Consider the following 16,403-nt stretch of genomic DNA (forward strand, 5'->3'; position numbering starts at 1 on the left):
AATGATTGATGTGTATTATGGTGATGATAAAAAATTAGGGTTGTTGAAACTAAAACAGGTCTATTTGAAAGATGTATTTCCGAAATCTTTGTTTAACGTATTCCTGAACGAAACTTGTTATATATAAAGTAGATAAGTGAAATTGTTTTACATTGTGCATAGGTGAATTTTCAATGAAAATTATTTCTAGTGTTATTTATTGCATTTATGGTTAAAGTGGTATACTACATAGTTATTTTACTGAATTGTTAGTGTTATAATTTGTAAACTACTATGAAATTTCTCTTACAGCTTAGTGATTGAATGTTTTATAAATGTTTCAATGCCGGGGGGACATGTTTGCATATGCTCAAATAGCTGCTGGGTCCCTAAGCAGAGAGAGATGTAAAGATGGGAAAAAAATGGCTGAGAGCCACTCTGTGATCTGTAAACTGAATTTTTAAGGTTATGAACAAACAATTACAGCAGTAAATGAGTGATTATTATTATATTGAGTGTTTTCATAACACGTGATCTAACTTAATTATATGTCCTTGCTGAACGATTCATTTTTAAACAAAGGTTCAAAACCTGCATTTCATTAACAATTCTTAAAAGTTTCATAAACATTGTTTTAAAACTAAAGTATATCTGCATACATAGTTGAACATATTTTAAATGGAATACAGAAAAATAAGTGTTTAAAGGTTTTTTCACAATATTCACTTTTATTTGTAATCAAGTATTAATTCCATTGAATATCCCTTATAGGAAAGTCAATCAATTGAAAGAGTTCCCTTGTTTTATAATTAGGTATAAATCCTTGTGTTATCTCTTTTTTACTGTGAACCATCTTTGTAAATCCATTAGTTATTTTGCCTTTTAGAGCTGCATTGACAGTGCAGTACTCATTTTTGTGGATCAAAATATCACCTTTATTGAATGAAATTTCCTTAGAAGACTTGGCCTTGTGGTTGTAGTGAGCAATCCGTGAAGCAGGTATTACCCAAGCATAGTGGTGGGGTATGTCAAGACTGAAAACTCGATCGGAAGCATCTTCTTCTTCAGTGCCTAATTTTAGTTCGTAGGCTACTCGACACATCTTTATAGTTTCAGTTATGTTTGATTGTATCAGGAAAGGGAAAAAAATATACATACATAAATATTACTTTGCATATATTCCAGAGCTGATGTTAAGATGTGTATAATTATTTATAATATGTTTCATTTACAAATACAAATGTAAAATACATTTAATAAATATATATACTGATGTTATAATTAAGGATACTCTTTTGTCTCTTCAGACCATGACTGGAAACAATATCCGCATGTTAAAAAAATTACATTTTAAGATGATAATTGAAGCATATAAGATAGAGTCAAAATTACTTTTCTGTTTTTTTTTTTTTTTTTTTTTCCAAAAACCTGAACGACTGTTACATGTCAATTTTTTTAATGAAATATTTTTTTTTTTTTCATATTTTAGATATAACAAACACTAAAAATTACAGGTAAAAACGAAAAAAAACTTAAATTTTTTTAATAAAATTAGATATGAAAAAAATGCATCTTAAGTTAGATGAAAAAATGAATTAAATCTTAAGTGAAATATCAAGTATTTAGAATAAAAATGACATAAAAATATATGTTTTATGGATATGAAAAAATCTTAAGTTTCTTAGAATAAAAATGACAAAAATATGTGTTTTCTAAAATAAGAGATAAGCCAAAGTTAAAAAAAATTATACATTTTAAAATATTTTTGCCTAAAATTTTTTTAAATAATTCATATGAATATTCTCCACCAATCATAACATTATAGTTAAATATGAAATTTTCTGTATTAATTTTTTTGATTGCATTGTCAGAAAGTTTTCCATGATTTTTTTTAAGAAAATACACTTTTTCTGCATCATCATCTTTTTTGCAGTTCATGAATCTCCATATTTAGTTTGTTTTTCCATATTTAGATCAGATTTTATCTCCCAGGCTCTTAATCATTGAGTTTTATAGTTTATAATCATTGAGTATAAATGATAATATCCAAGACTGTTCCATTTGTAAATAAACATATTTTAAAAAAGGCTTTTATATAAAATAATAATTTCACCACAAGTATGAATTCTTTTGAATATCATGTAAAATTCCTAACCCTTTCAGTTTAATATCTTCATCTTTTTCCTTTTCAATTAATTCAATCATTGCTTGAAATAACTCATAACTCATAGACAGAGGACAAAAGGCAGCCTCTGTTAGTCCAAAGACCTGAGCACCAGAGGTAGAGGACTCACTCAGCTCGTTTGCTTGGAGGTATTTCGCTGGGTATAATGGAAAGGCCTTCATGCTTTCGGTGACCCTATCAGGAGAATACTTTTCAGATGTACTTCACCCATTCCACCCAGTGATATCCCCTTGCCACAGTGAGGCAACCTACAGGACTAGAGGTGAATAAACTTGTGGATATCGTCTAGTAGAAGCTGGACTCTAGGATTAGCAACAACAATAACATTGCTTGTAATTTTTCTGATAATTCTTTTTCAGAGGCATCTGAAATGTATTTTTCATACAAATCATTACAAAGATTAAATAATTTCACGATTTGTAAAATGTAAAGCTCTACCTGTAATACCATTTAATGATTTTTCCATTTATTTAGAGTTATTTTTAGAAATCCAAAAGGATATCCTAAACACACAGCTTCCTTAAAATATTTTTCAGTTTCTTCTAATTTTTTATCTTTAAAAATATAAAATTTAACTTGAAATCTTTCCCTAAATTCATTGGATAGATATTGATATATAGAAATACAATTCTAATCAATTTTATCTGGATATTTTTAATAAATTATTGTGTTGTTAATTCTTAATACGTAGAAATACGTTCCCAATCGACTCTATCTTTAAATCTTTCAATAAATTCTTCTGTTAATTTCCAATATTTAGAAATACAGGTCCAGTCACCATATCTTGAAATTTTTCAATAAATTCTCCTGTTAATTCTTGAAATTCACAAATGCATGCATGTCCAACAACCGTTATATTGAAATTTGTCTGTAAATTTTGTGTTTTAGAAATAGCATTCCTTTGAGCCTCATCTTGAAACTTTTCAGTAAATTCCCCTGATAATTTTTGAAATAAATATCCAATCAACTTTATCTTGAAATTTTTCAATAAATTCTTCTGATAATGTCTGATGCCTAGATATTAATCAATCAAACTTATCTGGAAATGATTGCTACGATTTTTAGAATAACCTAATGCTGTTGTATGAATTTTGTCTTCTAATATAAATCTTTTATTATCTTTTTGAGATAATGCTAATATATTTACCTCAATTGAATATAAATCATATTTCATACTTCTAATAAGATTCAAGGTTCTATATTGTTCATTTTCATTTAATAGAGTTATTATAATTTCAAACATAATTCTATTTTCTACTACATATTTCTTTATTCCCTTAGATTTTGTAATTATTTTGTCTTCAGTTTTATTAGTATAGATTTTTTTTATCTTAATCCTACAAATTGAATAAATATTTTACCATTGTTTTCATCTTTCATTTTATGTAATACTTTTTTTTTATTATTTTTTTAAAGGTATATTTATTTTCATTAGGATAATATCATGTATCAAAATATTTCATATCTTCATTAAAATTATCTGTTTTAATATCATGTATATTATACTATTCATATAAGGTAATGAAAGTCCTTTATACTATTTAGGTTAAATAATATTATAATGAAAATCATGCATTAAATGCTTTGATAAATCTAAAATTCCCATTTTTACATAAATCGGTTTATTTAATTTTACTTTTGTTTTATTTATATGAATAGCAGCTAGATTTTCAGTAAATATTATTCTACCTTTAAAATTTGATTTAGCAATTAATTTTTTAACTTGAGTGTAAAAGGTATGTAATTTTATAGCTATTCTTTTTCTAACATTTTCAATAAATTTACCATATGGTGCATTATTCATTAATGCATAAAATTCTTTCTGAAAATCATTAGCAGCTTTTTTTCTTTCTCTCAGTATTTAAATCTATATTTATTTTTAACCAGTCTGATCGTTTGAGTCCCGGTGGCGCAGTGGCTAGCGCTTCGCGCAGCAGCACCACAGGTCCGGGGTTCGATTCCCGGGCTGGGCAAGGTCGACTCAGCCTTTCAGCATTTGATTTCCATCACTAGTGTCAATAAAATGAGCACCAAGTTTGCTTGGGGACTAAACACGGGGTCATGCGGCAAGCTGACCACTTGTTCAGGGCATATGCTTATGCACCCCGGGGCCCACGGACAAGAAAGCAGATTTTCGGGCACTGCAGGCCTTGGCCCATTAGCGCTGTTACGCCACTGAGTTTTAGTTTTTAGTCTGATCGTTTGAATATAAAATTCTATGTACTTTTTGAAACTTAAATCCCATATCTAAATACGGTTTTAAACTTTTATAACGTATTATATAATTCGTTTTATCATTAAGTTGTTAATAATTTTCTTATTAAGAACCATCGGGAATTTTCTTTTCTGATGCTAAAGGTAAGTCCAAATGATAATCATATAATTCTTTTAGATATTCTAAGTCAACATCTTGTGCATGTCGTTTTTCTGCATACTTATCTGGTTTTTAATAAATTGGGTTCTTCTACGTATTTAATTTAGGATAAGGTCAATATTGACTGATAGTACAACCATATAAATCATTAGCATCTAAATACATTAAATACATTCTTTTGCAAAAAAAATCGAAGCACCAAGAAGGACGTGAGGAAATTTGGTATGCAAAAACATCTTTATCAAAAATGCAAATGAACAGGAATTGCAATCATAGCGCGCAATTCGCAAAGTATAAAACCAGTAACAGAGGCAGAAAATTTTAACTTTTTGGGGGTGCCCACCAGTGGCCGAGTGGTAAAATCGCTGAACACTGGTAGTTCGGTCCGAGATTCGAATCCCGCGAATGGGCTGGCTACATGGCTGTTTTTGTAGTTTTTCCCCATGTGTAATGTGTATATGAGCCAGTTTCCTTAGAAAGTCCTCCACGAAGGCATCCCTTTCCTTAGGCATATAGCCCTCGAGGCTTTGCCATAATTAGATAACCTAACCTAACCTTAGCTTTTTCTTGTTGCTGCCATTGTAATTCCGTAAAGAAGCAACTAAAGATGCCATTATGACGATATCGAAGACTTTAACTAAACGACTTCGAACATGGTCGCATTGTAGGGTTGCTAGCTGGTCATACCAAGCAATAGGCCGCCACCTGCAGCGTACAGACACTGCTGTGCAAAGATCTTGGCAGCAATGGTTGCTACAAGGAAATTGTCGACGAAATGAAGGCTCTGGAAGGCCAAGGAGCGTAAATGTGAGGCAAGACAGGATGATTGTTCGCCAGGCCCGAGCCTCATTGGTATCATTGTCGACTATTCAACACACTACAGCCATGTCTATACCTCCCGTGGTACTGTCCACCATCTCACGGCACTTATCTGAGGCGGGGTTACGCTCACAGAGGCCTTTAAGTTTGCCTTTGAACCCACAACATTGGCGGAGTCGTCTGGAGTGGTGACGCAGCCGATCATCATGGCTGCCACCAAACTGACATCGTATAGTGTTCAGCTATGAATCCTGCTCCTCTCTTGAAACAGATGACCTTTGAAGCAGATGATGGTGTTTGTAGAAGACGGGGCAGTGGTCTCAATCAGCCTTTAACCCCTGGTGTGATAGTGTAGAGCGCTATTTCTTATGACAGAGGTCATCTTTATTCATCCTCCGTATATCTTTAACAGCTCAACGATATGTTGATACCATCCTGCGGCCAGTTGCATTACCCTTCATGGCTTGTCATCGTGGGGCCATTTTCCAACAGGATAATGCCAGGCCACATACCGCTCGCATATCTCTGGACTGTCTCTGTGGTTGATACTCTTCCTTGGCCACCAGACTTTTCACCAATCTAGCATGTCTGGGACATAGTAGGCCGCCAGATTCGGGCACCACAAAATATTGCAGATCTGGAGCGACAACTGATGAATGCCCGGTAGAATGTGTCGCAGGATGACATTATGAACCTTTACCACTCCTTACCTCGACGAATTCAAGCATGCATTGCCGTCAGGGGCGGTTCGACCAACTACTAATTTGAACACTGAATGGGTGATTGTGAGCTGTGAACAGGTACTATGACCTTGATTTTTTTATCATTGTATTATCTGTGTATGAGCTATACACATATTCAATTTCATAAAAAACAACCACTTCCTTCATGGCGCTTCGATTTTTTTTTTTTTTTTTTTTTTTTTCAAAAGAGTGTAGTTAGGTTCTTTATTATTATCATAATCCTTCATATATTTATTATTTGCTTTTGCATATCTATTACAATATTGTGATACTCCACCTCTTATTTACTTTTCTATCATTAAAACTCTATTAACATCACTTATCAAATTTAGTTTAATTTCAGTCTTTTAACATTGCATTCAAAGATAAGCCAGGAGTTATAAAATACTAAGCAGGATGTAATTTATAAGTTTTCAAACAAACATCTACTAATAGTGAAATATATATTTTAATTTTGAACATTCTCCTAAATTTTTAATACTAAAGGCTTTCCAAGTTTTTTTAGCAGTATTATAATCATCGTCATTTTTATCACATTCATTCAATCTATTGTACAATTTTTTCTGAGGTGGTAATTTTGTTTCCTTGCATTTTTATTCAGAATCTATATAATCATGAGGATAAACACTTTTTCTCATTTTTAAATCTAAAACGGAATCAGGAAAATGTTTTACAGTTTCTTTAAACACAGATTTAAAATATTCATGGTAATTCTCTTTAAATCATCCATTGGTTCTCAACCTTTTGACTAACGCCTATTATCTAAACAACAATTTTAAACCCTTAGTACCACCACCACTCTTGAACAAAACTCAGATCACATAAATTTACGAGTGTTAGAGAAAAATTCAATCAGGATGCTGGGGTTTTAATTTTTGAATTTAATAGTTAAAAATACTTTGCTTCTTTGCGTACGATCTATTTTTCTCTTGCGTACCACCGGTTGAGAACCCCTGATCTATACTTTTAAGTCTATACTAATTTTCAAATCATCTATATTTCTAGACATAAATTTAAATCCATCTATAAATCTTAATTTTAAGTATTTAGCAAATTTTCTAGTAAAGGATAAATATTTTTCTTCAGTACTAATAATAGCAGTTAATTTAGAAATATCGAATCCAAGTTCTTTTACTTTATCATCTTCTGGTGAAAAAAAATTTTCACATATATGGCATTTATTAGTTGTTTTATAATGATTTTCATAAAAATCTATTATAGGTTTAATACCTTTCTATTTTCTTCTTTTCTGCTATTAAATGTCTCAGATTCCGTTTCAGTGAATTCACAATTTTTTTTCATTTCATCAGTTCCCGTATAATAAACTAGCGATTTAAATTACTCATTATTATATTTAATGTGATAACTGAGTTCACCAGTGTTATGTTTTTGATATGGAAGTATATAAGAATTTTTATTTAATTTTAATTCAGTTTGATTAATTTTTTCATTGCTAAAATTATATTTATGTTTTAGAATTGATTTATACAATCCATTACCTATTTCTTCTTTTGCCAAATTATAAATTCTTATTAATTCATACTTATATATTCTTATGATTCATACTTATAAGATAATCTAGAACTACTTATTTTTTAATAAACATTTAAAATCTGTGTAAAAAACAATTAGAACTCTCATTGATCAATTATAATTATTAAATTTTATAAAATTGCTTTTTTTAGGCATTTTGAACTTTGCAAGGACTTCTTTTTCACATTCTTTAAATTTTTTAGTTGTATGTAAATTTAATAAACATCTATTATACCAATATACTTGATGCCATTCCAGTTTGATTTCTTAATAATGTAGACATCATTTTAATCCAGCAATCTTTTATATATAATAAGTATACATGGCTGGTTAATTTATTTTTACTCTATACTAATACAAAAAGATTTTTTTTTTTCTTAACCATATATATTAACAGATATATTATTCTTCTCAATTTTTTTAATTTAATCTAAAGAAACAGGAAAATCAAGTCCTTCGAAATTTTATTCAACCTCATATTCTTTAGAATTACCTAAAAGGCCATTATAAATGGAAAAAAATAAATGTTCCGTATGGTCTATTTTAACTGCAATTCATCCAGTAAACAAAAATTGTGAAACAGTTTCAAAGTATACTTTTACTCCAGTAAACAGAGATAGTGAAACAGTTTCAAAGTATACTTTTACTCCAGTAAACAGAGATTGTGAAACAGTTTTAAAGTATACTTTTTCACAATCTCTGTTTACTGGATGAATTGCAGTTAAAATAGACCACACGAAACATTTATTTTTTCCATTTATAATTGGGTTTTTTATTTTTTTAACTCCTTAGGTAATTCTATATAACTTGATCCTTTTAAAGGAACATATTTATTTATTGCCAGTTCTAAAAATTTTCTTGCATCTAATTTCCATCCTGATCCTTCTTAAAATTCAGTAGCTTCTGTTAATAATTTATCAGCACAACTACCTTAAAAGTCATCTAAATCTGAATACTTTACTACAACAGATTTTGTTGTATTTTAAATGAAAATTCTTTAGGTTTTTCACTAGAATCATTCAGATCTCTTTTATAATTACAAAATAGTTTAAAATTTACTTTTAAATGTTTTTCTTATTTAAAACTTCTTTTATTAAATTTTTAAAAATTTTATTTCTTCTAATGTATAAAAATTCATTAATTTCCTGAATTCAGTATACGCTGCTGGCCATTAAAATTCCAACTCCTTGAAGGAAAGCAAATGCAAAAAAGATAATTAATGTACGTAAACAATATGCATGAAGACAAAATGATTAAATTTGCAAGCAGTCTGGGGGGTTTACAAGGGAGGCGAAATTAGTAAAAACAGCTGCCACCCCTGCCAGCTAAAACGGTACTTACCCAGTTTGGCATGGAGTCGAACTGGGCTTGGATGACAGAAATGGGCAATTTATTCCATGCTGCTTCAAGTCTGTGCCACACTTCATCAACTGTATTAGCTGGAGAAGGGTGGCAGATAGGTCCCTGAGCGAATCATGACCAGATATTTTAAATGGATGACAGATCTGGAGACCGTGCAGACCAGAGCAGCAATCGAATACCCTGTGTATGAAGGAAGGTCAGAACACGACGTGCAACATATGGTCTTGCATTATCTTGTTGGAAGATGGCGTTTTGGCAGGCTTCAAAAATAGGGTACTACCACTGGCCATTAGATGTCAGAAATGTACCGATCTACGTTAAAATTACCGTTGATTCGAACTAGAGATGTGCGTGTCGTGTACCCAATGGCTGTCCAAACCATCACACCAGGTACAGGGCTCCTTATAACGATATCGAATGCAAGCAGAAGACGTGCGGTCTCCTCGCAGCCTCCAGACACGTACACGAAAATCAGAATACTGCACGCAGAACCAGGACACATCTGAAAAGACAGCATTTTACCATCCCTCTATCCAGTTTTGTCGTTCGGCGCACCAGAGTCGCCATCTTTCTCTATGCTTGCGTTGTCAAGGGAAGCCGAAGTAATGGTCGCCGTTCTGATAGTCCACACTGCTACAAACGTCGATGCACCGTACGAGTGGATACTGGTCGTGCTGCAAACATGCCCATTTCCTGACTAATGGTCCGTGATGTGGTTGTATGGTTTTGCAGAGCTGACCTCACAATATATCTATCCTCTCGGGCATTAGTCATGGGAGGGTGTTGAGATCCTGCATGCCATTCAGGACGACCCTCCGCAACCCACTGATTCCATATTCACATGACAGTGGTTGGATGTCGACCAGTGCAACGGGCGAAATCACGGAACGAAAATCTGCGCTCTTGATAGGCAATGATCTGCCTTTCCCAAATTCCGACATTTGCTGGTAAGCATTTCTTATTATTATTCAAGGCATAGCACGGTATTCTGAGCAAACTCTGACCTTACAAAGCGGTTTCCGAAGGAGATATCCACTACACAACTTTTCTTTTATACAGTACTTCAGATGTTGTATTCCCCTCCTGCGTCGTCTAAATGTGCTAAAATACTAACCATTTGCATATCCCAACCTCTTCTTCCTTTCATGTGGTTTTGACTTTCATTAAAATAATTCCTTCCTGTTGTTGCAATTTTAATGGCCAGCAGTGTACATTTAAAATCCAGTATGAAACCCGAATCTGCTTCGGTAAGTTCTTTTTTTTTTTTTTTTTTTTTTTTTTCCCAATTAAAATTGCATTTATATTTTATTTGCAGCTTTCTAGCTTTTAAAAATAAATCTTTATCGAAAGGAAACAAATTTAAGAATTTTTTTTTGTGTGTGTATGTGTGTGTGCTTGATCTCTTATATATTGAATATCAGATCTATTCATAGCTTCAGAGACTTGAAAGATATGTCTTTTACAATAATTTAATATTTCTTTTTAAATCTAGTTATTAGATACTTTGCATTATTAAATAAAGCAAATTTATATTTAAATGATCTTGAATGATTTTTTGTATTAATGATGAATTATAAAATGCTCTGTAAATTTTACATTATTTTCTGGTTTAGACAGTGTTCGTACGGTCCTTAAAAGTCCTTAATTTTTTCAAAAATGATTTTTGGTCCTTAAAAGTCCTTAATTTTGGCCAAAATGAATAAACGGTCCTTAATTTTGCTCATTTGACATTTCTTATCATTTCTAATGATTGCCATTCTAAGTGTGAATTACGATTTCTCATGAATATGGAATTAAAATTACACGGCTCTTAACCAATCTGTTGGCAGATTTGCGTTGCAAACGATAAAAAAAAAAAATAGCTACCTACAATTAGCTACTAAAGTATCGGTGTCTGATTGGCTATTCACCCAATCTTTCGAAACAGGTGTTATCTATAAATTTAGGCAGATTGTCACGAAAGCGTGAAGCCGGAAGTTCTTTAAGAGGCGAAAGTGATGATAAAGGTGCTCGAGAAAAAAAAAAGGGGGGGGGGGAATTCTGAAAATATTTGCCAAAATTAGAGCAATTCCAACCTGGAAGGCCACAACCCTTCCGACGCCAATAGGAACGAGATACATGGAAAGTGCATTTTCAATAAACTGTGGCTTCATCAAGCTGATTACAAAGACTGGATATTGATGGATAACAATCCTTAAATGTGGTCTTGGTCTGAAACAAATTGAAATTTCTAGAATGGGAGAGTCAGCGCTGAAAATTCACATGAAAATTAAGTTTCATCATTTCAATTTCTTTTTACACGGTTTTACTTAACTTAATTTCTGTGTTTGTTTCAATTAAGCCATAAATTAATTTTTTATCACCTTCTACAGAGTTTATTCTCTTTTGCACATACTATATGTATGGGATATCGGGATTATGAGTTTATTTCTACAGAGGGTCTGTTATCGATTTCGCGGGAAATCTGTTGGCTCCATTTCGATTTTAGGTCGCCAAGGGCAAATTCGGTAACGCTAGCCGAGAAAAAGTTAAATTCGGAAATACGTTTTGAAGCTTCAATAGACAATTAAGTATTTGGTTTAATCCTATGCTGTCGATAGTAATGCATTATTTTGGCTAATGGCAATACAATTATTAGTTGAAAATAACTAACTAATTAAAAATTTTTTAATATTTTTAAAGCTGAAAACAACTAATAGAAACTAATTTTCCTGAATTAACTAGACGCAAAATTAACTTTCATGAATTACTAAAATTATTGGGTAGAAGTTTAACTGAAAATATACATTCCGTATTATATATATATATATATACAGTACAAAGTCCGAGGTCTGGACTCGTCGGGACTTCGGCGATCCCAGATTTGAGATTTTTCCGGATATTAGATCATTTTAAATCTACTAAGATGGCACGTAGAAATTATAAAATTGAAAATATGAAATCGTGATTTATGAAATAATGAAGCATTTATGATTTAAAGGTTATCAAAATTTACAAAAGAAAAGAGCTTAATATTTATATCTTTACTTTATTAAACATTTCTTTCAATGTGAGTTGTTTGATTTGTTTTCTCTGCTAATACTTTAGACTAATACTATAGACATATAATTTCTTGTTCAGTTATTAAGTTCCATTGTTCAAGACCTGTAATTGCTGTGTCGAGAATTCCGAATAACTTGTCAATCAAAATTTTTTCTCGTTCAGTAACCTCTCTGTTACTTTCTTCACTATCGGTAGCTGTATTTTCTGGATTTAGAACCATACTGCAGATTTCGCCCTCCGTTAATTGATTATGATTGGGCATTGTCATCGCAATGAAAAACTTCTGTTTAACTTCCCTAAATTCTGCCGCCTGGTGCGGCCATGCGAGCTCTGGCGCTGGTTCTGGCTTTATGTGAATAACAAATCAGTTATTCTTAATTCAAGTATCACTAAATATAATCGTTTGTCCTATGACTATCATTAACAAAATCTATTTTTAGCATAAGGAAAGAAATTTCTGCTAAATCTCCCCTTGTCAACATTTTAGCGCATTAAACTTAAATCTGTAATCGGATAATACTCTGTTATTTGGCGTCGCTGCATGAGTCATCACTCAAGTTGTCATCCGTTGATAAACATGCGGTGATGAAAGCAAAATACAATCATGGACCTTATAAGAAATAGACTAACCCAAACGGGTTTTCTCCCTCGTCTGAGGCGTTGCCGGCTGTCACCTTGATCACATCCGGAGGAGTAGGGACGACTTGCAGAAATTTAACATTGGTTGCCTATTGCAGCGTGTATAATTGTCAAGAAAAAGTTGTAGTGCCTTATTTCACAAATCAGAATTTCTCCATATTTTTATTTTTGAAACTGAGATTGATTTTTAAAAATTTAGCATATTTATCAAGCATAATTAACGTTCCAAATAATTATGAAGCTATTGCATGCTTTCAGGGCTGGATTATTTTTTTAGCTTTTTCTATGCCGTAAGGAAATTTGTAACTACTTCTTTTAGGAAATAATATTTTAAATCTGAATTAATAGAAAATTTCAAACAAGCAATTTTCTCTTGCAATTTTTTTGCTTTTTATTAGTGTAAATAAGTAAAAAATATTAAATCTTTAAAAACGAATTTTAGAAAGTTTTGTTTAAATTTCTAAATTGTGCTGCTTTTTTTAAATTGTAGATGAGTATTATAGCACAATTTCTATAAAGGAATTTTATTTCATTTCATAATACATCATAGTGATAAACACTTTTGACTCCTTAAAAAATTTATTAGCCCAAAGCGGCTGTAGCCTAGAAAGGCTGTTAGTTTCGAAGTGGCATTTTGAGCTGTTATACTATAAATGCCCAGAAGTTAACACTTTAATTTTTCACTTTAAGTATAATATTCAAGTTTAATTTTTTCTCTAAGTTTCTGAAGGAAGGAAATATGTATTTTAAAGGAATCCATATTTTTGCATAATTGCTGTTTTTTTGTAACAAAGAATCTCTAAAAAAATCCTTCATTCAAATCTTATATCAGCTCCTTTTAAGGTAATAAATCGCTTATCAGGTTTATCCAAAGTATCTGGCTAGAAAAACATTCTTACTTTTGGATGTCGAATAATCAGGAGTACAATGAATCATAAAAATAGTATGAATCAATAATGAAGCATCTATATTATGATGTTCAATATGTTTACCTGCTATAGTTAGTTGTGCTGCATAAATAAATCGTCCCAAACTATTTAAAGTTACATTTTCTTCTTCAATAGTAACACCTTTATTTTTTACAATTTTTAGTTCTAATTGCAGAAAACTTCTAGAATATAAAATATATATATTTTTGCCCTTTTATAATAAAATTATAAGTAGCATTTTCACTCTGATCTGTTGTATTTTCATCCTTATTATATTCTAAAATTTCTTCACTTTCAATTTCTTCATTATGATGGTATATCTCATTTGCTAAGTCATAAATCTTTTCCAATTGTTTATGTATAATTTTTAAACCTTGTCCTTTCATTGAAAGTAGTTCCTTCAATTTGTCACCTATAGCTTGTATTTTAAGTGAGAGTTCCTTATCTGTTATCTCTTAAGACAGGAAAGAATTCGTAAAATATCTTCTTTCATTTTTTTTTTTTTTTTTTTTTTTTTTTTTTTTTCTTTCTTTCTTTATAATCTATAGTCATTCATTCACTTATGTTAAAAATGAGGGGATCATGAATTTTTTTTCAAATAATTTTCGTCGTCTTTAACAATAAAATGTATTCAACTCATTGATAATTTAAATCCTTGTATTACTTCTTCAGATGTTTTCCTTAATAAAGGAAAAGCCCATGCATATTTATTACATGCATCTGTAACTGTTAACAAATAGCTTGTCCCATCATTATATTAATATAATTTGTAATAAATAATAAATTGGCATCAAATTGATTATCACTATTAAATACATAAACTCTTATTTTAAATTTACAAATAGAGGGTTTATTTCCTCCATATTCATCTTGTAGGTCCGTGACACTTAGCCGACGGGACACTTAACCGACACCAGTTAGCCGACAGGACATTTAGCTGACACGGACACTTAGCCGACAGGTCATTTAGCTGACAAGGACACTTAGCCGACAGGGACAGTTAGCCTGCAGGACATTTAGCCACAAACGGCTAGACCTCAAACCTCACTTTTGCTCATAACCGGTTTTTTCTTTCTCTGGGATATGAGGAAGGGAAAAGGGATTTTGAGTATAGGGAATTTTATATAGCGTTGTTTATATCGCGTATCTGTAAAATCACGGTACGAAAAATGTATTAACGTATCTTCTGAAATAATAAAACGATCTTTAGAGGGACAAGTAATTTCGCATCTGAAATTCAGCGGATACCCTTGGAAACAATTAAAAGTTCTTTCTCAGGGACACGCAAAATCAACTGTTGACTCTTCTATGAATTACGGAAAAAGATAGCTGCATGCTCAGAGTTGGCGAATTTATTACCTAGGTAAAATTCCACTGCTAAAAATTGAGCTAAGCTCTGTTCCATCTATTTGGATCTGTTAGTAAACTTGTATGTATAGTTACACTTCCAACATGAAAACTGAAACTTTCCGGAGAATTAATGCAGGTAGTGCAACACAAGAGTACCTGATCCATCAAAAAAGAATTTTTTCTGAATGTATATCCTAGAAACAGATCTGTAAGTGACTATGGAAAAGTTCCAAGAAAATATGTAAATAAGTAAACCCTGAGCCAAAGTATCCGTCAAACATGCACCCCCAAAATAAGCATATGGTTGAGCTGGTAGTCTGCATTTAAAAAAAAAAAAAGGTTCTCATAAATACTAGTTATTTACAAAGATTGCCTGTGTGGTATCCATGAGAGGATTTTCTGCATATTACAATATTTTCCACATATATTCATTCCTCTATATACAAAAATGAAAAATTTACACCACTTTGTACAATTTTCTTTTTATTTAAGATCATAAATCAATCTATTTATATCAGCTATATAAAATGTTTTATTTAAAATATAGCAATTAAATTTATGAATTATAGTAAATTAATAAAGATAAAATAAATTTTAACTGATTTACCGAGAATTATGAAAAAGACATGGCAAGTGTTCATACCACAGAATTACATGATTTAAAGCGCAGGAAAGAATGCAAATTTAAAAGTTCTAGTTGAATGCGTTGCCAAATACATTTTGTGGATATTATGGGTTGCCTATTTTGGCAATATAGCACAGTGGCTGGTGAATTCTTTTGCAAATCAGATAGAAAAAGGCTCCAAACAGCCCAAAACTGTATATTACGTCAAATTTCAAACTCACCCTGGTACATTCGTAATAACCGTATCAATTTTGAGCTCAAAATGGACCAGCTTAATAGTATATATTGTAAATTAGCAAGGAATTTTTTTTGAAAGCCAAAAAAATATTCAAAACCCTGCCATTAAAATATGTAATTACGACATTAATGATCCTGCTAACTGCAAACGCCCTATGGCCATACTTAATGTAAATGTTAATTGATGTTTTCTTACTGTTACCTGCATTATTAGTCAGCACTTGTGATATGTATTGTAACTATGCTTATTGAATTATATATGTATCTCCTCTCAGATATGCACTATTTTGTATCTTGTTTGACAGGACGTGTCAATTTAATATTTCAAATTGCTCAAACTTATCCATTATTTTTACCTAACTTGTTACTTATATCTGTTCATATAGCTCAATTTTTTTTTTAATTTAGAAATTTTTTTGTGTTAATGCTCACATAATTAGTAATTTTTTAATTTTGTTTGATATCGGTAGGGAGTTCGGCTCAGGTAGCCAGGTGTATACACCTTTCCCCTGTGGAACAGGGTGAATTCTTTTTATGGTTGGGTAGATAATCAGATATTTAGTACCAATTTCTTTTTTATTAATAG

At 31.5% G+C, this 16,403-nt stretch overlaps 1 protein-coding gene across 5 annotated transcripts in view; it reads right to left on the reverse strand.

Annotated features, from left to right (window-relative positions):
• Window positions 1-263: 263 nt before the first annotated feature.
• The window catches only part of LOC118199442 (alpha-(1,6)-fucosyltransferase-like), a 223,312-nt gene continuing 207,172 nt past the window's right edge, over window positions 264-16,403 (reverse strand). For 2 of the 5 annotated variants that reach the window (XM_085810145.1, XM_085810144.1), the window contains one exon: window positions 272-1,081. In XM_085810145.1, the coding sequence (XP_085666271.1) occupies window positions 725-1,081 (357 nt within the window). In that variant the 3' untranslated portion in view covers window positions 272-724. Of the gene's footprint in view, window positions 1,082-16,403 lie in introns of all 5 variants that reach the window. The other 3 variants (XM_085810143.1, XM_085810142.1, XM_085810146.1) reach the window with 3 other exon arrangements.

The sequence above is a fragment of the Stegodyphus dumicola genome, chromosome X2 (genome assembly GCF_044657685.1).
Source record: "Stegodyphus dumicola isolate Sdum_Otavi_A_Nest chromosome X2, ASM4465768v1".
NCBI lineage: Eukaryota > Metazoa > Arthropoda > Arachnida > Araneae > Eresidae > Stegodyphus > Stegodyphus dumicola.